This window comes from Solanum tuberosum, unplaced genomic scaffold (assembly GCF_000226075.1).
Source record: "Solanum tuberosum cultivar DM 1-3 516 R44 unplaced genomic scaffold, SolTub_3.0 scf00004, whole genome shotgun sequence".
NCBI classification, from domain to species: Eukaryota; Viridiplantae; Streptophyta; class Magnoliopsida; order Solanales; family Solanaceae; genus Solanum; species Solanum tuberosum.
Genome location: NW_006238930.1, coordinates 2,302,290 through 2,323,820, shown reverse-complemented (window position 1 = coordinate 2,323,820; position 21,531 = coordinate 2,302,290). Strand labels below are relative to the sequence as shown.

The following is a 21,531-nucleotide window of genomic DNA, read 5'->3' as shown; positions in this document are numbered from 1 at the left end:
TTTCATGTAGGAAGAAGAGGTATTTCACTGCACTTTATATGCAGTGATCTCTACTGCACCAAAATGCCTTACATTTCGAACTATTTGTTTTAACTTTGAATTCAGGGGTGAAAATCTGTTAAGTTAATCCTGCTTAAATTTCCATTTATGAAATTGCATAGCCTTTAGCTGCCAGGTTATCTGGAAAAGTAAGCTAGGAGAATAAAGAAGTAAACTGCAATAGAAGTAACTGACTTGATGACTAAATAACGTTTCTGAAGTAAGAATTTTTGCTATTTATGGTCAAAGTTTTGGAATAAGTATTACAGGGTTTTGCTTTTATAGGTATGCAATTTTCACAGGCCAAGTTCTGGTGCCTCTTCATTATTATTTTTTTTTTTGAGAATTTCTCCACTTGAAATATGGGGAATCTAGCCAAGACACACCTACTAAAAACCATAATCTCTTTTCCTTCCTTTTTTTTTTTTTTTTTGTGTGTGTAAAAATTGATATTTTTTGTCTTAAATGATTAATCTATTGTGTAGAAAATAGATTTTCTTGTTAATGTATAAATTTTATAAAATAAATTTAAGGACCTCTTAATATAATTTTGCCTTAGGCCACGAGATTTGTTGAGCCGCCCCTGGCTATTTGTAGGGTGGGAGATTTGCTTTTGTCTTGAAAAGACAAATTATTTAGCAATATCGAAATCAAATGATCTGAAAATAAGAGTGAAGTGAATTCAACTAGTTTCGAATTTGAGGTGTAATGAATTGATTGATATAATGTTCTTCATGGAACTTTTCCTGATTCTCAATGTGATTAACATTTGAAATTTTTCCAGGGTTGGGTGGGGTGGATCCACTATTTAAGCTTTACGGGTTTAATCTTTAAGGTTCTTATCATTAAATCTGTTATATTTTTAAGATTATGGATTAATTTCAGTAAAGTTTTACACATAAATTTATGCTCAACATTGAAACTATTGATGATGATTTCTGGATATTTATTGCAATCCACTTGTTCTGTTTGACTGTTTATATTGTATGTTTTGCTTTTAATAAGTAAACTATTCTTAGAGCTAAGCACATTCTTTCCTCTCCGGAAAATATGCAGATCACTTTTTTCTGAAAAAGTACTCCTTTTTGAAATGGTTTTCGCTTGTTAAAGAAGCTTTCTTAATCAATGGATTTAATCAAGCCTTCTTAGTATACAATTGATTATTAAGTGTTTGATATGGTGTAAAAAGAAGACTTGCACATCTTACCGTACAAGACCCTTACAAATTGCAACACAAATAGTCGTCCTAGTTGGAGACGGAGTCCAATTGTGAAGATTATGTATTTTAAATTTCCCTTGAATTTATTATAGTCATCATAATTATTGGGCTCGCAATTAAATATTTTTATGAATTTAATAATAAGAATTAAATAAAAGTTAGTGGATTCGTTTGAAAAAAGAAAAGCGCTTAATAATCAAATGCTAACTTTTTTTGAAAAAAGAAAAGCGTTTAAAGAAAATATGTTTGTTTGTTTTTTTGAAAAATAAGTGATTTTCTTACTTTATTTTCTAGTGTTTGATAAACTAAGTAAAAAAAATATTGTTATGTAATTTAGAAAATATAATGTGACGTGGGTGGATGGGGAGCGATCAAGTGGTGAGGGTTAAGAACATTGGGGTAGGGGCGAATCAATGAACTTGAAATAAAATTTGTTTTTCTATTAAACTACTATCATAAACAGCACAAGGGTTTATGGTGAGCAGTCCTTGTAGAAGGCGGAATCCTATTGTGAATTTTTTTGGGTGACTCGAATTCATAACCTTCAGGTTGGAAGTGAGGTTTGCTTACGATTCGAGTCTCCTATTGGGAATCAAATTTTATATCTACAAGGAATGTAACATTTTAATTTGTTGGCCTTCTCAAATCTATAAATTGTTCTCTATTTGCGCTTTCTTTTTCCATCTTCGTTTTTTTCTTCTTCTGTACCCTAAATCAATTTGTACTTATGGGAAGTCACGAAGAAATAATTATAGGCATCCTTAGCAGGCAATCCGTGAAGTCTCTTCTTCGGTTCAAGTGTGTTTCAAAGTCTTGGAATACATTAATATCTGAACCTTACTTTATAAAGAAACATCTCAATACTCATGCCAAGAATCAAAATTCCCAAAAACTGCTTATTACCCAAGTGCCGCACGGTAAGTACAGTAATGGTTTTAACTTGTATTCTTCTTCTTTATCGTCGTCGTCTAAACTTGTTGAGGATATACGCCGACTTGATTACCCGTCAAGCCGTAAACCTATTGATGGTAGAGTCTATTGTTGTTGTGATGGTTTATTTTTTATCGGGTTTTGGATTTATTGGAATGATGAAGAAGTAGAGCCATCCATATTATTGTTATGGAACCCCTCCACAAGAGAGTCAATAATACTTCCAAGCCATGTAGAAATTCCACCACAAGAGGAATATGTTTATGGATTGGGATATGACGCTACTAGTGATGACTATAAGATCCTTAGGATTCACACGCATGACAAAGTACCCGATGAAATTCTAGCACTTAAAAGTGGTTCCTGGAGACAAATTGAAGAAACCTCAGATAGGATGAGTTTCACTAAAATACCTGATAGGGAATTATGTTTGGCATTTCTACATGGAGCATTTCACTGGATCGGTCATTTCCCAAGGGATTCCGTGGTTTCATTTAATATCTCAAATGAGATGTATGGAGAGATACCGTTGCCAGGGATTCTGTCCTCCCCTAGACTTGTTGAAGTGGGTAGACTCATTGAAATGGGTGTATCAGTGTTGGGAGGAAAACTTTCTCTTTATCATAAGCATGAAAATTTTGATATATGGGTACTGAAAGACTATGGTGTCAAAGAATCTTGGACAAAATGGTTCACAATACCAATTAGTTATAAGATTGTTCGAGATTATGTTATCATACCAATATATAGGTTTTCAGATGATGAAGTTCTACTTAGCTACTTCTGTTGGGATGGAATGGTATATAGGACGCATAATGTATCACTTGAATCAAACAATCGAATATGGCCTCTTCATTGTGATCATTATATACATGCAAGTAGCATTCAAGATGGTTTTGTTTATACAGAAAGTTTGATTTCTCCAAAGTTGTTGTCAGCAAATCAAATATGATTGTCTAGAATAGTAAGTATGTAACCTCCGCAATATTTATGCACCTTCAATAAAATTCTCAAAATTTCTACAACTCTTGAAATGCCCTAACTATATCCTTATCCCCTTCTTCATTTTTAAGACCTTATATATATATATAGTTTTTCATCTACGTCTAATGCATGATTTATACGTATATAAAGACTATCAACCAACTAATTAATGTATTTAGAGGAAGAATTAATCTTCGGGCATTTTTGGACCTTAAGTTTTTAATTAACCAACCATTCACTTGTATAAGTTATTTGCCTTTGAAAGATAATGGCTATGCGCATTTTACGCTATTTGTCAATTAGCATTTATTTAGTATTTAAACTACATTTTTCCATCAACAAAAAACACATCTCTTTACGTTGTTGCTTTTTTAGGCTACAACAAAGAGGGTCTCACCTCTAAAAAGCCAAAGGGTTTGACCCAATTAAGACCTTCTTTCATTTTTTTAGAAAAAAACAAACAAACTTAAACTAGTTAAATTATCATAAATCTTTAAATGAGAGGAACTAAGCTGGTATATTTGTCTCTGTTACTATTTTCCACATTTTTGGCAATAAATGGTCACATTGGTGAGTTTGATGAGGTGTGGAGGAGGAGAGCCCAGGAAGCAGATGAATGGGCCATAAAGGCTTACAAGCCCGACCCGATCAATGTCACCCTTGCATTTGCTAAGCAAACTGGACAGTACGTTAATTAATTTCCTCCCAATCTATTTTCTCTTTTTTAAATGTTTTTGATCCTTGTAAGCCTCGCAATTATAGTATTTAATTAGGTGACATTTACACATAAAAGATATTTTTGGTCTGTGCTTCAATTTTTTACTGTTTTTTTTTTCAACAACTTTCTTTCCCCTAAATTTTACAAATATATCTTCAGTTATCCATTGAGAGTAAAAACATTTTTTCTTTCATCTATATTTTATCATCTTATTTAATATTAAAAGATTGAGAACGCTTGCTTCTCGCACTTCAAACGCTTTCATTATTTTCTTAGGATTAGCGCCAAGGTGTTTGGCCATGAATACAGTCACTTTTTAGATAATTGAACTTGAAAAAGTATTTGAAAAACAACATAAAGCTATTTTCACTTCAAACTACTAAGAAAAATTCAAGAACAACTTCAACTTTAAAGCTATATTTTACAAAAAAATCACAATCAAACGCTCACTAAAACTGGCTAACAATTTAATTTCTTGACTTTAATGGGTGACCTTTCTAATTTAAAACACTATAAAACAGGGCCTTAAAGGAAATAAAGGAAGCGAAGCTGGCAATAAATGGAACAAGGAGGGAGTTAAAAGGAGGCGGGAAAAAATACAATGGGCCTTGCTTAGTCACCAACCCAATTGATAGGTGCTGGAGATGCCAACCTAATTGGGCCGACAATCGGAAAAGATTAGCTGATTGTGCAATGGGATTTGCAAAAGGGACCACCGGCGGAAAAGCCGGCGAGATCTACGTCGTCACGGATTCTTCCGACGACACTAGCGACCCTAAGCCGGGAACCCTCCGTTATGGTGTCATTCAAAAGGAGCCATTATGGATCATATTTGCTAAAAGCATGACCATTAGGCTACACCAGGAACTCATAGTGCAAAGCGATAAGACCATTGATGGCCGCGGAGTTAACGTTCACATTGCTAATGGAGCAGGTATTTATTGAGTTTGCAATTAAATATTTATAAAATAAAAACGTGAAATCTTATATTTATATTGTGTCTGGACAGGTTTCATGCTCCAGTACGTGAAGAACGTGATTATCCACGGTCTCCGAATTCACGATATTGTGGTGGGCAGTGGTGGAATGATCAGAGACGCGATGGACCACATTGGACAACGGACACAGAGCGACGGAGATGGTATTTCTATATTTGGTTCGTCGAATATATGGGTGGATCATGTGTCAATGTGGAGTTGTTATGATGGGCTTGTTGATGCTGTGGAGGGATCCACTGCTGTTACCATATCGAATAGCCATTTCACTGATCATAATGAGGTGATGCTTTTTGGTGCAAGTGACAGTTCTTCAATTGATCAAAGGATGCAAATTACTGTGGCTTATAATCATTTTGGGAAGAGATTGATACAGAGAATGCCAAGGTGCAGATGGGGTTTTATTCATGTGGTTAACAATGACTACACACATTGGAATATGTATGCTATTGGTGGTAGCCAACATCCCACTATTATTAGTCAAGGTAATCGTTTCATTGCTCCTCCTGACATGTTCAAGAAAGAGGTAACAAAGAGGGACTATTCCCCAGAATCAGTGTGGAAACAATGGTCATGGAGATCACAAGGTGATCTATTCATGAATGGAGCATTCTTTGTTGAATCTGGAGATCCAGATTGGACCAAGAAACACACTGAGCTTTTTGATGGGATTGTATCAGCCTCAGGGGATCAAGTCACTTGGATTACAAGATTTTCAGGGGCACTAAATTGCAAGCCAGGAGAAGCTTGTTAGACAGTTATTGTCCTATACATATTATCACCAAAGCAAACTCATTCTCATCATATATCCTTAAACTAACTTTGTATGCATTTATTGTATCAAAATTCTTTGTAATTTTGAATTGTTAAGGACTACAAAAGAACAATGAAATCAAAAAGATGCAAATTCATACCAAGCTATACAACTGTGTCAATGTTATTTTATATTTTCTTCTATCTGGGATGGATATTACTCGTTTTTCCCTAAAACTAGCATCTGCTTTAAAAGGGGGGAGGGATTCTAGGGAGAGCTAGTTGAAAGCAATTACTATCTTCATCTGTAAAGTAATGATAAAAAAAACTATAACTTTGTTGATTCGCAATTATCAACCTGCTAATGGTACAAAAATGTAAAAAGATTGTATATTGCTTACTAATTGTTATATGGCTTATAACAGTTAAACAATTGTTGTTAGCCTCTCCATTTCTTCCGAAACACAAATCCTAGATACACCCCTGGTAAAAAGCACACCAAATTATAAAACTAAACTTTTTATATCCTGAAAAGTGAAAACACAGGTTAAGGAGAATTTACGTAGCTCCTAGACTATGCTGAGGGATATTTAGAAATACTCCAGAATGTCAGGAACAATTATATTAGTTATGCTGTTGACTAAAAGTACCTCAAGAAACCTATTTTCTCATCTGCCCCAAAACTTGAGCTTCACATAAACGTTAGCAGCAAGGACTTTCAGCTACGAACAACAATTGCTGATTAGGCACGTGGACCTTCTAAGTTCCCACACTCCATCTGAATGATTTTGCACTTAAAAACACCCAGATTCACTCCCTGAATCCATGGCAGTCGGCTGAAGGTTCCTGTAATCACTGATCTGTTCGCTGTAGCGCTTCTTATCTGCCTTGGCCATGGCCTCAAAGGGTTTTTTCTCCTCAGCTGCAAAATCATTAATCCAGCAAGTGAGGCAATAAATGTATCAACTGCTCTTAGATATAAGATGACTAAAGAAAAAAAAACACATATTACCTCCGTCCATTTTTAATTGTCATGGTTTCCTTTTTTAGAGTCAAACTATAAGAACTTTGACTAACATTTTATGATGAAATATTGATATGCAAAAAATTGCAATTTATAGTACCAACTTTGAAAATTAGTCAAATTGACTATAAAAAAACGCAACATGACAATTAAAAGTGGACGGAGGGAGTAATAAACTGTAACAAACATGACGAGCATTGTACCAACCACCCTTAAATATAAAATAATGAAACAAATAAGATAAATAACAGAATGCCACAAAAATAACCAAACTGACAGCTTATTCCATCTCTCTCCAATAATCCTCCCAACTTCATAGAAGGCGATTCCAGAATTACTTTTCTTCACATTCTACAAAAATAAAGGGAAGGGAAGTGAATGGAACATCACAACCATGATGAGACTCAAAAGGTAACTCAAAGCAAAAAAAACACACCAACTCAAAAAGAAGCTGGTTAATACAGTAACAGCATGTGGTTGTAATTTCCAACAAACCAGACTAATTATAATAAACTTTGTTAAATTTAGGTCTTCGGCCAAACTGACACCTAAGCTCAAAGGGAGGAGGGATTGCCCAAGCATCACAAGGAGACCACCCATCTTATTAATCACCTATGTGGTCCCTATTTTCTCTTCCACCTCCAAGCAATCTACTCTGTAAGGCCACTAAGTCTCTCAGTCAACCCTGCACTAGGAACAATCCCCTTTCACTTGTAGAACGGAAGGCTATGTCTATCTTGGTTCTTATCCATCCATGCCTTTCAGTCTTTGTAAATTTACTACCCAGAATGCCTTCGTTTAGATGAAATGCCCATGAAAGGTACCGGTTCAAGGAACTCAATTATTTCTAGATTTATAAATAAAGGGATACTAGAATGGGATTATGGGCTCTAGAACTTTTAAGTTAAGAGTACGATTTTATCAGCTTGATGATGGACTAAATTTTCTTTTTGTTAATAACATGATGATGCATGGATTAGTGGTTTTGGACTTTTGGTAGCCCGGACTCCAAATACATTCATATGAGGAAAGCTAGACTTAGATATGCTGCATTGGCTACTTAGTTTTATTCTTCTGATTAGGAAAGAAGACTTTGTTTCCTTCAAAATGAACATTATATTCAGACCACAGAACGCAGGAGAAGTCATTGGTTTACTAAGAAGGAAATCATGTAACAGAATACATACCTCCCTTTTACTCTGCAAGAAGTACATGAAAGCACTAATTGCCTTCTTCGGAGGATTTGGATCCCTCTTCTTTTTCTGTTTTTTCTTCTTCGATGCATCACCATCGGCCTTTTTCCTGCTTGTAGATGGCTTTGACACAGTAGCCTCCTTTTTTGGCTTCTTCTTTGCAGATTTCTGAAGCCACCATACATGATTGGCAGCTCATAATTTTTCAATTTGTAAACTAGAGCTTGAAAATATATAAACATGAAAGGGCAGTTATACCTCCTCCTAACCACCACTACCACTGGCATCAGATTCATCCCCTCCAGAATCGTCAGTAGGAGACCCTCCATCATCCTTATTGAGGACAAAATCTTCATCCTGAAAAGGTTATGAATGTCAGATGGCATTTCAAGAACTTCCGACAACACAAAGGGTAAGCAAAGATACTAGAATCCAACAAGACACTCAGAGGATGACTTAGAGAAAGACGACCATGGAGTTGAAGACGATGAAATTACAAATAGGCATGGTTACCTCTTCATCACTGTCATCCCCACCTGCTTCATTCTTAATACGCTCAAGATGTGGATCAACAGCATCATCGTCATCATCGGGAAAAACAGGAACACCTTCTGTAGCCCAAGCTTCATTATTTTCAGACCCTTTCCACTGCATTACTCAATGATTGTGTCAGAAAGACTAAGCAGACTTGTTAAACCCAAATTGAGAGTGAAGAAGGCTTAAAAGTAAAGCAAACCTGATGAAATAAAAAAATTGTGGCACTCATTTCTCTGGATGCTCCGGAAAAAATGTTCTTGTTCAGTTTTCAGTCTGACAAGAAGATCAAAGTAATGCATGTTGGCCGTGCCCACAGCGTGCCTCTCAAACTCCACATAATCAATCTAATTGCATAATGAAATAGGTCAGATTTTCAAGAATGAAGATGATACTCACAAGATTTTGAGCTTTACAGCAACGTGAATATACCTCCTCATGCAGTATAAGCAGGATACATGAGTCCATTTTCAGCCTGCAGTGAGGACTCCACCGCATATTGACTGCTTCGGAACATCCCTGGTTTAGTGACTTCGGAACCAGACAAGCCACGTAAAATTTGAGTAAAGATGTCATGGATAAAACCCTGGTTCACAAATCATATTAAAAGCTAATAAGTAAACAACACTGAACACGTGAATAAGCTTGCATTTCTTTTTTCACCGTTGATGTAAATCCAAATGACTATAAATGCAAAAAAAAAACTAATTACCTTGTAACTCGTTAACAGGCTCTCCTTGTATTTCATAGTTAAAAGACCTTCACTTAAAGCCAGCAAAAGGTCTATCACGTTGTCCTCAAACTGGTAAGACAAAAAAGCAGCAGGTAAATACCAAAAATAGAATGTACGTCATCAATCAATACCTGCAAATACAATGCGGGGATACAAAGTTTGGCCTTTCCTAATCGAAGGATGATAACTACTAAAGTGTGTGGTTGATTATTCTGCAAAAGCAGAGAAGTCAGTTTCAATTTTAAATAGCTTAAAAGTTCAATGAAGACGTTTTCAAAAGGGTAGGCATAACTAAAACATAGATAAAGGTGCTAAATGGGGAACAACCTTGGCAACAAAAAAGTATGGACTAAGCTGCTGTACTGAATTTTAAAGTCATTGGCTTGCCCATGCAAGCGCAAGAATGAGAGATGAAGCTCAACATTGTAAAGACCCCTGCAGCATATGCCCACATTGTCAATCACTCTGAAGCAAAAAAACAGATAACAACATGAAAAGCGCTTAATCAACCTTGAAGTAAGTATGGCAATGCCGCCAAATGTGACAACAGCTTCCTCACCAGCCATAGGCATGATTTTGTCACGAACAATCATATTACTCAATTTTCACAAAGAGAAGTTATCATGTCATGGAAGGGATTGATGATGAGGTGTGGAGGAGGAAAGCCCAGGAAGCAGATGAATGCCCGACCCGATTAATGTTACTCGTGCATTTGCTAAGCAAATTTATTTTTTTTCATGCAAAGTGCCTTATTATCAATTTAACCGTTTTAGGGACATTTTGGTCATTTTAATCGAAAAGTGCCTTATTATCAATTAACTAAATATCAATTTCAACATTTCTATCTAAACTATTTGTTTATTTTTAAAAAAAAAACAGAGCCTTCTTAAATCAGCTAATACCAAGCGAAATCGTAAATTATTTTAAGTCTGGACAGGTATTATTCTTACATGAATAACGTGACTTCCACGGTCTGCGCATTCACGACATTGTGATAGGCAATGGTGAAAAACGTGATCGTTCACGGACTGCGCATTCACAACATTGTGGTAGGCAATGGTGGGATGATCAGAGACGCGGTGGACCACATTGGACAACGGACACAGAGCAATGGAGATGGTATTTCGATACTTGGTTGATCGACTATATTGGTGGATCATGTGCCAATGTGGAGTTGTTATGACGGGATTGTTGATGCTGTGGAGGGATCCACTGATGTTACCATTTCGAATAGCTATGAACATAACCAAGTGATGCTTTTTGGTGCGAGTGACAGTTCTTCAATTGATAAAAAGATGCAAATTACTGTGGCTTTTAATCATTTTGGGAAGAGATTGATGTCCAAGTCCACGACATTTTACAAACCTCCTGCCTTCCACAAAATTTCACATTCGGGCTTCGGCTACAAGGTGTTGCAACAAATTATTGGCTGTGTTAATCAAGTAAAGGCGATGGACAGATCTGCAGTGTTATATTGGCTATGATTTCAATTGATAATAACTTTAAATAGGAACACATAAACTTCAATTCCTAGAGACATCTCTAATAAAAAGCACATCAAATTATAAAGTTACCTTTTATATCCGGAAAACGCAGGTTAAGGAGAATTTACGTAGCTCCTAGATTATGCTACACATCATAGAGGAATATCTAGAATACTCCGGAATATCACAAACAATTATATTTCATTATGCTGTTGATTAAAAGTGCCTCACGAAACCTATTTTCTCAACTTTCCCAAAACTTGAGCTTCACATAAACGTTAGCAGCAAGGACTTCCAACTATGAACCACGATTGCTGATTAGGCATGTCGACCTTCTAAGTTACCACACTCTATCTAAATGATTTTGCACTTAAGAACTCCCAGATTCATTCCCTGAATCCACGACAGTCGGCTGAGGGTTCTTGTAATCACTGATCTGTTCGCTGTAGCGTTTCTTATCTGCCTTGGCCATGGCCTCAAAGGGTTCTTTCTCCTCAGCTGCAAAATCATAAATACAGCAAGTGAGCCAATAAATGTATCAACTGCCCTTAAATATAATATAACAAAGAAAATAAAAACACAAAACAGACTGCAACAAACATGACGAGCATTGTATCAACCACCCTTAAATATAAAATAATGAAGCAAATAAGATAAATACTGAAAGCCACAAAAACAACCAACCTGACAGCTTATTCCATCTCTCTCCAAGAACCCTCCCTACTTCAGTGAAGGCAATTCCAGGATTACTTTTCTTCACATTCTACAAAAAACGGAAGGGAAGTGAATGAAACGTTACAACCATGATGAGTCTTGAAAGGTATCTCAAAGCAAGAAAACACACCAACTCAAAAAAGAAGCAGGCTAATACGGTAACAGCATGTGGGTGTAATTTCCAACAAACCAGAAAATTATACTTCCTTTGCCCAACAATAGTTGTCCACTATTGACTTAACACACCCTTTAAGAAACTATAAATAGAAGGGTAATTTTACTATATCACCCTTTGAATATAATAAATACAATGCCTTGAAAAATGTAATAGGAAATGATTACAATTAATGATAAGAGTAAATTAGGAACTAAGTATAAAATTATCCATTAATTTCATAAAGTGGACAAGCACTGTTGGATGTCCCAAAATAGTATAGTTGACAACTATTGTTGGATGGAGGGAGTAATAAACTTAGTTAAATTTAGATCTTGGGCCTAAGTGACGCCCATCACAAGAAGCCTCCCATCTCATTAATAAGCAATGTGGTCCCTATTTTCTCTTCCACCTCCGAGCACTCTACTCTGTAAGGACACCAAGTCTCTCTCAGTCAACCCTGCACTAGGAATTAGCCCTTTACACTTGTAGAACAGAAGACTGTCTAGACATGTCATTGTCCTCAAGGACTCAAAAAATTTGTCAACTTAGGAAATGAATCTACCACCCAGAATGCCTCTATTAGGATGAAATGCCCATGAAAGGCACCGGTTCAAGGAACTCAATTATTTTTTTGATGACAAGGGAAACCCGCAGCCGCTACCCTTTGGGTGCGCACAGGGTAAAACCCACGGCTCCTATGCAATAGCTCGCAAACCACATAGGAGAGGTAACCCACACTAGGCAAGCCCGGTACGACGAACTTGACCCAGAAGGCAAACCCCTTGCTTTCGCTGGCAAGGGGTTTCGAACTTGAGACCTCCACCAGGGAAGTCCCAAGCCCAAAGCCCAAACCACTGGGCCACCCCAAAGGGTCAAGGAACTCCATTATATCAGGATTTATATTATAAATAAAGGAACCCTAATATGAAATTATGGGATCCTTCATTAAAAAAAAAATGGGATTATGGACCCTGGCACTTCTAAGTCTATTACCATTTTATCAGCTTGATGATGGACTAGATTTTCTAGTTGTTAATAATACGATGATGCATGGATCAGTTGTTTTGAGTAGCCCAGACTCCAAATACATTCATGTGAGGAAAGCTAGACTTAGATACGCTGCATTGGGTGCCAATTTTTATTCATCTGATGGGGACTGAAGACTTGTTTCCTTCAAAATGAACATTATATGTTTCAATAACTCTTAACATAAAAAACTGGGATACAGACCACAGAACACGGGAGAAGTCATTGGTTTACTAAGAAGGAAATCATGTCACAGAATACCTACCTCCCTTTCACTCTGCGAGAAGTACATGAAAGCACTAATTGCCCTCTTCGGAGCATTTGGATCCTTCTTCTTTTTCTGTTTTTTCTTCTTCGATCCATCATCATCTGTCTTTTTCCTGCTTGTAGATGGCTTTGACACAGTACCCTCCTTTTTTGGTTTCTTCTTTGCAGGTTTCTGAAGCCACCATACATGAATGCTCATATTTTTCCAATTTTGTAGATAAGAACTTGAAAATATATAAACGTGAAAGGGCAATTATACCTCCTCCTCACCACCACTACCACTGGCATCAGATTCATCACCTCCAGAATCATCAGTAGGAGACCCTCCATCATCCTTATCGAGGACAAAATCTTCGTCCTGGAAAGGTTATGAATGTCAGACAGTATTTTAAGAATTTCCAACAACACAAAGGGTAAGCAAAGATACTAGAATCCAACAAGACACACTGAGGATGACTTAGAGAGAAGACCATGGAGTTGAAGACGATGAAATTACAAATATGCATGTTTACCTCTTCATCACTGTCATCCCCACCCGCTTCATTCTTAATACGCTCAAGATGTGGATCAACAGCATCATCGTCATCATCGGGTAAAACAGGAACACCTTCTGTAGCCCGAGCTTCATTAAGGTTCATTATTTTCAGACCCTTTCCACTGCATTACTCAATGATTGTGTCAGAAAGACTAAGCAGAATTGTTAAACCCAAATTGAGAGAGAAGGCTTGAAAGTAAAGCTAACCTGATGAAATCAAAAAGATTGTGGTACTCATTTCTCTGGATATTCCGGAAAAGATGTTCTTGTTCAGTTTTCAGTCTGATGAGAAGATCAAAGTAATGCATGTTGGCCGTGCCCGCAGCGTGCCTCTCAAATTCCACATAATCAATCTAATTGCATAGTGAAATAGGTCAGTTTTTCAAGAATGAAGATGTATCTCACAAGATTTTGAGCTTTACAGAAATTTGAATTTACCTCCTCATGCAGTATAAGAGTTGGAGGTTTAGGTAAAAAGAAGAAACTCTTCTCAAGAGGATAGAGGAGTCCATCTTCAGCCTTCAATGAGGACTTCACCGCATACCCATCTTGACTGCTACGGAACTTCCCTGGTTTAGTAACTTTGGAACCAGACAAGCCGCGTAAAATTTGAGTAAAGATGTCATGGATAAGACCCTGGTTCATAAGTAAAATTATAATTAAATGCTAAAAAGTAAACAACACCAAACACGTGAATACAATGAACTTGCATTTTTTTTTTTTAGACAAACAATGAACTTGCATTTCTATTTTCACAGTTGCTGCAAATCCAAACAACTATAAACGCAAAAAAAAAAATTACTTTGTAACCCATTAGCAGCCTCTCCTTGTATTTTGTATTCAGAAGGTCTTCGCTTAAAGCCAGCGAAAGGTCTACCACATTGTCCGTCTCAAACTGGTAAGACAAAGAAGCAGCAGGTTGATACCAAAACAGAATGTACGTCATTATCTAATATGCATCAATCAATACCTGCAATACAATGTGCGGATACAAAGTTTGGCCCTTCCTAATCGGAGGATCAAGAGTGATAACTACTAAAGTGTGTGGTTGGTTATGCTGCAAAGCAGAGAAGTCATGTCAATTATACAATGCTTAAAAGTTCAATGAAAACGATTTCAGAAAGCTGCATGAAGGAATTAAAAGGGGTAGGCATAACTAAAACATTGACGTAGGTGCTAAATGGGGGATGGAACATAGAAATAACCTTCGGCAACAAAAAAATACGGACTACGCTGCTGTACTGAATTTTAAAGTCATTGGCTTGCCCTTGCAAGCGCAAGAATGAGAGATGAAGCTCCACATTGTAACGACCCCTGCAGCATATGGGCACATGTCAATCACTCTGAAGCAAAAAACAGATAACAATAATAATGAATATGACATGAAAAGCAGTTAACCAACCTTGGAGTAAGTATGGCAATGCCGTCAAATGTGACAACAGCTTCCTCACCTCCGGCACCAACATCAGCCATTGACATAATTTTGTCACGAAAAACCTAATAGGTACAAATCACATTACTCGGTTTTTACCAAGAGAAGTTATCGTGTCATGGAAGGGATTAATGATCTCCTCTAATGAAATCAAGAAATTGAATTGATATGCCTTTTGCTTACTTGAGCAGGAGGTCGGTTTTCATCACCAACAAATTGAGTGTTCGAATTAGGGATATGAAAGCTGATTTCCATCAGTGAGTCTTTCTGAAATCAATGAAAGTGTGGCTTACTGAGATTAGAATGGCTTTCAAGAATTAGTCAAGAAGTGTGTCATTCAAGTAATGATTGGGCATGCCAACAAAATCAGAAACACGTCCATGTCGAATGGAAAAAAATAAATCTACAGCAATCATTGAGGACAGCAAGTAACCTCATTAGCCCCAGTTGTATCATCTACATGGAACTCCAACAGGACATCATTTTTTCCTTGAAGCTGTGTTTGAGAAACATCTGCCAATGATATCTCAAATGCTTGCTTATTACCAACAAGAAAAGCGAGCATATTCGCTGCAGAAAGTGGAGCAGAGTCAAGCATGTATGTGTGCGCATTCCAAATAAAATAGATGTGAGAAGATCATGTTCACATGTGTATACCAAAAGAAAAGGCAAAGACAATATCAAACAAAAAGAAAGAAATATCGGGGCACACAGGTGGGAACAAATAAATTGCATCATTGTGCCCACAATCAAATGTCACATATGGATTGCCAAACTCATGGAACACAGAACCTGTTTAAAGTAGGGTAAATAACTCATGGAATAAATAAGTTGGTGATTACTAGTAGTCTAACACCAGAAGTAGAAAGGATGGGATCCTATGCTGGCAGAGCAGTTGAAGAAAGAGAGGGGGGGGTCTCTTCTCCTTTTTGCCTTTATTTTCAATATTTCCTCCTAACCTGTGCAACTTTCCCATGTATGTTATTTTTTTTAAAAAAAAAAGCCCTTTGAAGATTGTATAAAACCAATAATGTCATCAACAAATCCCCATGTAGACAGAAGAAATACTAAGACAACAGATCTCTTCAGTGTTAAATCTTGCTTCCATATATGATCAATTGAAAGACTATTAAAAGCAATATGTGCAGTGTGAACTTCAAATTTAAATCACTTGCATTCAGCCAATTAAGTTGAAGGCATAAAAAATCAATTGTTTGTAACAATTAAGGTTATTTCAATTACAACTCATTTACAGAAAAAGAAAAAACATGTATGTCAAGCATAAGAAAATCAGGGGAGCTAGTGAACTAAAGAAGAAAGCACATATCCCAACCATTTAGATCAACTTCTCCCCAATTTTTTCCACTAATTGATAGCTGCTTTTCCTCCGGAGATATCCCGCAAGAACTCTGGAAATAGGTGGTCAAACTCGCAACATCCTGCGAATAAGTAAATACACAACCAAAGGACATCAAAAACTGATAACAAAAGATAATAATGCATAAATGTGTCCCTATCCAACAGGTTCTCCAGCTATTACATACATTGCACAGATTCAGAGGTATAAACTTGTACAAAGAAGTTAGAGATGGTCAGCTTCTACCAGTATCTTAATGAAGAAAATCACTTTTCTTTGGCTTCACTAAACTCAAAACTTTGCCTTTTGGCCTCAATAAACTTGGAACTTTATCTTTGGCTTCAATGAACTTAGAACATTGCTCTCCCCTTGTTTCTCTTTTCCTCACAGCCTGAAATTACAGTAGTGGAACTGTGACACTAAGCACTTCCAGTAGCCAGTTCCAAAGTAGATCTATGTTAGGTATCCAAATCACCCATAATTCTTTCTTTTTTTTTTGGTTTCCCATCTAGTGTCCAGTACATGCATTGGGGCCCAACAACACCCAGATTTGGGCTGAGAAGTCCCACATTGAACTCCCTAACAAAAGCAACTTTGTAATCACTCGAACCCGAGACCTTTGGTTAAAGATGACGGAGTACTTAACACTCCACCACACCCTTGTTGGTCACACCTAAATTCAATTAAATTATCAGTCAACCTGTAAGATTGATAACCATGTCCATTCCCTGGTTTCCTTTTATTAAACTATTCTTAAGTTTCTAATTACCATGTACTGAGTAACCTAGTACCAAAATTTCCAAACTTATTATGGCTAACTGTCTGTGTCTCTCTCCATTGATTGAGCTGTTTCAATTCCACTACATCAGCAATGAAATAGTTCAAGGAGCTGATAAACTGAAACTTGCTAAAAGCAAAATAGAGACTAACCTGGTCACGAAAACCAGTAAATTTGTAGTAAAGACCATCCTTAATCCGCACACCCAGCTGATTACTTCGAGGAACTTTCATCCAAGTAAGGCCCACTATATCATCCTTGTCAACTTCCACAGCCTTACCACCACCTTGTTTCTTCCATAATATACCTCCAGACTGAACCTTGAGCTGCCCTGTATTCTGCATTCTCAGAAAAAAAAATTAAGAAAAATATTACCGTTAACATATATGCAAGACATATACCTTGAAAATAAAATCTTTCTACCAAGGTAACATTCACTCTCCTTTGTGTGTATCTTACAAATTCTTCTGTTTTCTCCCTTTCTTTTGTCCAAATAGGCCCAAAGCAGATGGAAATATCCCATAAAGACACTTAATTAGAGTTAGAAACTAACAAAAGCACTAAACAAACAGAGCACAAAATTGGGCTTAAATCACATTACAATAAAATCATCCATTCATAACGCTAGGGTTCAATCACATCCAAGAAATTCATTAATTCATACTGCTAGGGTTCAATCACGTTCAAGAAATTTATCAATTCATACTGCTGGGGTTCAATCACGTTCAAGAAATTCATCAATTCATAGTGCTAAGGTTCAATCACATTCAAGAAATTCATCAATTCATATTGCTAGGGTTCAGTCACGTTCAAGAAATTCATCAATTCATAGTGCTAAGGTTCAATCACATTCAAGAAATTCATCAATTCATATTGCTAGGGTTCAGTCACGTTCAAGAAATTCATCAATTCATACTGCTAGGGTTCAGTCACGTTCAAGAAATTCATCAATTCGTACTGCTAGGGTTCAATCACGTTCAAGAAATTCATCAATTCATACTGCTGGGGTTCAATCACGTTCAAGAAATTCATCAATTCATAGTGCTAAGGTTCAATCACGTTCAAGATAATCATCAATTTTTAGGTCTAGGGTTTCAAGAATCCATCTAAAACAACAAAAACAACGAGATTATAACAAAACGGAAAGAGTTAGGGTTTAAAAAGAAACTGTTACAACGATTTTAGTATAAATAAGATTTAGGGTTTTAAGCATGCACCTAAGAAGAAGAAGAAAACACACACGGAAGGCCATTTGAAAGTAGGAATCAAGAAACGAAGAGAACAAAAAGAAAACAAGAATCAAGAAGAGAGTAAGAACAACTACTTACGGTGCCTCCACGGCCGCCGAGAGAGATGTTGTTGAACTGATGACCGTCCGTCATTTCTCCGTATGTTAAAACACACACTGCTGTAAGCGAAGAGGGCTGAGGAATTGGTTGTATACTTCACTTATATATATAGACCCCGCAAGCATCAACTTCCTCCCGCGCGAAACATATTACGCGGTTTGGGACTTTTCGACCCGACCCGAAACCGACTATTTGTAATGTGCACAATAGGTTTTTTAAGATTTATTTGTGAGATTATATTAATTATATTATTGTTGTTGTTGTAAATTTGTCGTCCCTATTTTTTTGAGAACGTTCTTTTTTTCAAATTAGTTAATGAACAATGTAACAATCAACCCTCTATTCTTAATTCGTTCATATGAATAATCTTAGCTTGTGAAAATTATTATGTTCAAACCGTAGCATTTAAAAATTTGAATGAATTATCAATTTATACTAAATGAAATTTGGTTTCACAAGTTCTATCATTACTATTAACCATTTTTAAAAAATCATCTTAAATTAACCTACTCTCAAGTGAATTTTGAGCAACGAGTAAATTTGCACCCAAGAAAATCTTATTTAGTTAATACTATTATCCACTAATCTGTTGAGTATATTTATATTCTCATAACAACGATGACTAAATGAAGCTCTTTACTACTTACATCCTCTTAAACTACATCTCGTTAATCATTTAACTGCGTTAGGCAAATTATGTGATTTGTCGTCTAATGCGAAGATCATTTTTTTCTTTCAGAAGAACAATTATATTTGCACTTCATGTTAAATAATTATCTGAGTAACTCAAAATCGTCAAAGCTATAAAACAACGATAATATATTTAGTGTAATTTAATAAGGTATAAAAAGAGACTCATATATTACCCCTTTGTGAGGTAGAAAGGTAGTTTCAAAATCCTCACGCAAGCAAATTTTTCAATCCGTGTCTAAAAGTAATTCTCTTTTGCTTCCAACAATCATACTACTCTCATACAACATCTTTGGCAAGATTTATAACATATGATGTAAATATTTCGAATGTTATTGAGAATAAGTAGTTAGTTTGTTAGTTAGTTAAGTTTATGTTATGTAACTAACTCTGTCAGTTGTATTAGTTTGTTAGAGAATGCACAATGTGTGATCTATGTGTGATCTATATAAGGAGCACATTCTCCTTTATTGTAATCAATCAGAAATAAAAATCCTCTTTCCTTTCTTCTTTAATTCATATGTTCCTTCTATAACTGCTTACATGGTATCAGAGCAGCGACACTGGGATTGTCCTTCTAGCTGCGTACAAGTTCTGTAATCAGATTCAAAATCGTTCAAATAACTCTCAATAATGCCAGAGTTAACAGTCACAACTCTCGAACATAATCATCCTTTGTATCTTCATGCATCAGACATGCCAGGTACTGCATTGATTGCAGTAAAACTCACTGGTCCAACAAACTATAGCTTATGGAGTAGATCACTTCGTCTTGCATTATTGGTGAAAAACAAGCTTGGATTTGTTAATGGATCCTGCTTGAAAAACTCCTACAAAGGAGAATTAGTTGCTCAATGGGAAAGGTGTAACGTTGTGGTGCTTTCATGGATTAGTAGCACTGTGGCTCAGGAATTGATCACTACGATCGTGTATGCTTCAAATGTGAAAAGAGTGTGGGATGACTTTAAAAAAAGATTTGACAAGTCCAATCTTACTCGAGTTTATCAGCTTTGGGCAGAGGTATCTTCTCTTAAGCAAGGTACAGACTCTGTCACAGTCTATTATTCGAAATTGAGGGATTTATGGGATGAATTAGATGTGCTAGTTTCTTCTCCTTTGTGTAGTTGTGATAAGGCTAGGCCTTACATTGATCATCTCAGTCAATAAAGGCTGTTGATGTTTCTTATGGGCCTGAATGAGTCATATAGTCATGTAAGGAGTGATATATTGCTTAAATCTACTGTGCCTACTGTTAATCAGGCATATGTCATAGTCATTCAGGAGGAAAGTCAGAGATTACTTGGTGTTGTAGACATTAACAAAGAACCTCTTACTATGCTAGTTAATAAAAGGCAAGGTTTCAAGGGGAAGAGACCATTATTTGACACTGTTTGTGAGCACTGTGGGTATAAGAATCATCTCACTAAGAATTGCTATAGAATCATAGGCTATCCTGCAGATTTCTAGAGTAAGAGGAAATTGGGACAAGGTGTTGCTCCAGGAGTTGAAAATGGTTACAGGTCTCATAATCCTGCTCCTGCAGGGTCTGCTGCAGAGTCTACTGGCTTCAAATCCTATGCAAATTTTTCCTTCACTGAAGAACAAGTGCATGGATTCAATCTCACCGAAGAGAAGTATAATCATGTACTGAATCTCAGACACAACAATAATCTCACAAACACTGGGAATGATGGTGAATGCAAGGCAAACCTAGTAGGTAATGTGTCCTTGACATCTGATTATTCTGAATATAGCTGGATAATTAATTCAGGTGCAACTCACCACATTACATCCTCTAAAGACTTGTTAGCTGAGATGAGTAGTATAGCTGATCATAGGTCAAATACTGTGCAATTACCAACAGGAAAAAAGACACCCATTACTCACACAGGCAACTCAATAATTCTTGGGAGATATATAGTGAAAAATGTGTTGCATGTGCCTAACTTCAAGTTTAACCTGTTATCAGTTGCCACACTGACCAAAGATCTGTTATGCAGTGTTAGTTTTTTCCCTAACTTCTGTGTGATGCAGGAGCTCTCCAATGGGAAGGTGATTGGGATTGGTAGAGAACGTGGTGGTCTTTACTTGTTGAAAGATATAGTGCAAGCAGTAGCCAATGCTGCAGTAAAAAATGATAGACTAGCTTCTTTGTGGCATATGAGACTTGGCCATCCTTCTCTTTCTGCTATGCAACATATCTTTTCTCTTAAAGGACTTATACTTAACCAACAATGTTGTCATGTATGTCCTCAAGCCAAGCAATGTAGACCTGTTTTCCTTCCTAGTTTACATAAGTTTAGTACTATTTTTCAGCTTCTGCATGTAGATGTATGGGGTCCCTATAGAACCCCCACTTATGATAGAAAGCAATACTTTGTTACTATAGTAGATGACTACAGCAGGTTCACTTGGGCCTGTCTTATTCAATCTAAGGTTGAAGTTCAATCTGTACTAAAGAACTTCTTAATAATGATAAACACTCAGTTTGGTTTGAAAGTGAAAGTGTTAAGAACTGACAATGGTACTAAATTTCTGAATTCCAAATGTAAAGAATTATTCTCTTCTCTTGGAATTGTGCATCAAACGTCTTGTTCTTACACACCCCAACAGAATGGGG

At 36.5% G+C, this 21,531-nt stretch overlaps 2 protein-coding genes and 1 pseudogene across 2 annotated transcripts; 1 reads left to right on the top strand and 2 right to left on the bottom strand.

Annotated features, from left to right (window-relative positions):
* Positions 1-3,627: 3,627 nt before the first annotated feature.
* On the top strand, positions 3,628-5,830 carry LOC102594149 (probable pectate lyase P59). The gene is made up of 3 exons (XM_006338418.2): positions 3,628-3,857; positions 4,412-4,824; positions 4,900-5,830. The coding sequence occupies exons 1-3, from the start codon at positions 3,670-3,672 to the stop codon at positions 5,637-5,639; spliced, it is 1,341 nt and encodes a 446-aa protein (XP_006338480.1). The 5' UTR covers positions 3,628-3,669; the 3' UTR covers positions 5,640-5,830.
* Positions 5,831-6,141: 311 nt separating this feature from the next.
* Positions 6,142-9,715, bottom strand: LOC107060311 (FACT complex subunit SSRP1-like; annotated as a pseudogene).
* Positions 9,716-10,644: 929 nt separating this feature from the next.
* On the bottom strand, positions 10,645-18,266 carry LOC102593838 (FACT complex subunit SSRP1-like). The gene is made up of 16 exons (XM_006338417.2): positions 18,201-18,266; positions 17,025-17,210; positions 16,071-16,176; positions 15,171-15,307; positions 14,921-15,004; positions 14,708-14,802; positions 14,511-14,619; positions 14,276-14,362; positions 14,108-14,200; positions 13,744-13,941; positions 13,513-13,658; positions 13,283-13,427; positions 13,030-13,128; positions 12,769-12,942; positions 11,291-11,369; positions 10,645-11,104 (listed from the first exon to the last, which is right to left on the bottom strand). Exons 1-16 carry the CDS (start codon positions 18,252-18,254, stop codon positions 10,977-10,979), a joined length of 1,920 nt encoding a protein of 639 aa, XP_006338479.1. The 5' UTR covers positions 18,255-18,266; the 3' UTR covers positions 10,645-10,976.
* Positions 18,267-21,531: the final 3,265 nt, after the last annotated feature.

Excerpts from the sequence above, each read along its gene's own strand:
- LOC102593838 (XM_006338417.2), bottom strand. The coding sequence starts at position 18,254 with ATGACGGACGGTCATCAGTTCAACAACATCTCTCTCGGCGGCCGTGGA. Across the intron at positions 14,620-14,707 it reads ATTGCCATACTTACTCCAAG|GGGTCGTTACAATGTGGAGC; the intron begins GTTGGTTAACTG and ends CATATGCTGCAG. Across the intron at positions 13,942-14,107 it reads GGCTGCTAATGGGTTACAAA|GGTCTTATCCATGACATCTT; the intron begins GTAATTTTTTTT and ends CTTATGAACCAG.
- LOC102594149 (XM_006338418.2), top strand. The coding sequence starts at position 3,670 with ATGAGAGGAACTAAGCTGGTATATTTGTCTCTGTTACTATTTTCCACA. Across the intron at positions 3,858-4,411 it reads TTTGCTAAGCAAACTGGACA|GGCCTTAAAGGAAATAAAGG; the intron begins GTACGTTAATTA and ends ACTATAAAACAG. Across the intron at positions 4,825-4,899 it reads TCACATTGCTAATGGAGCAG|GTTTCATGCTCCAGTACGTG; the intron begins GTATTTATTGAG and ends GTGTCTGGACAG.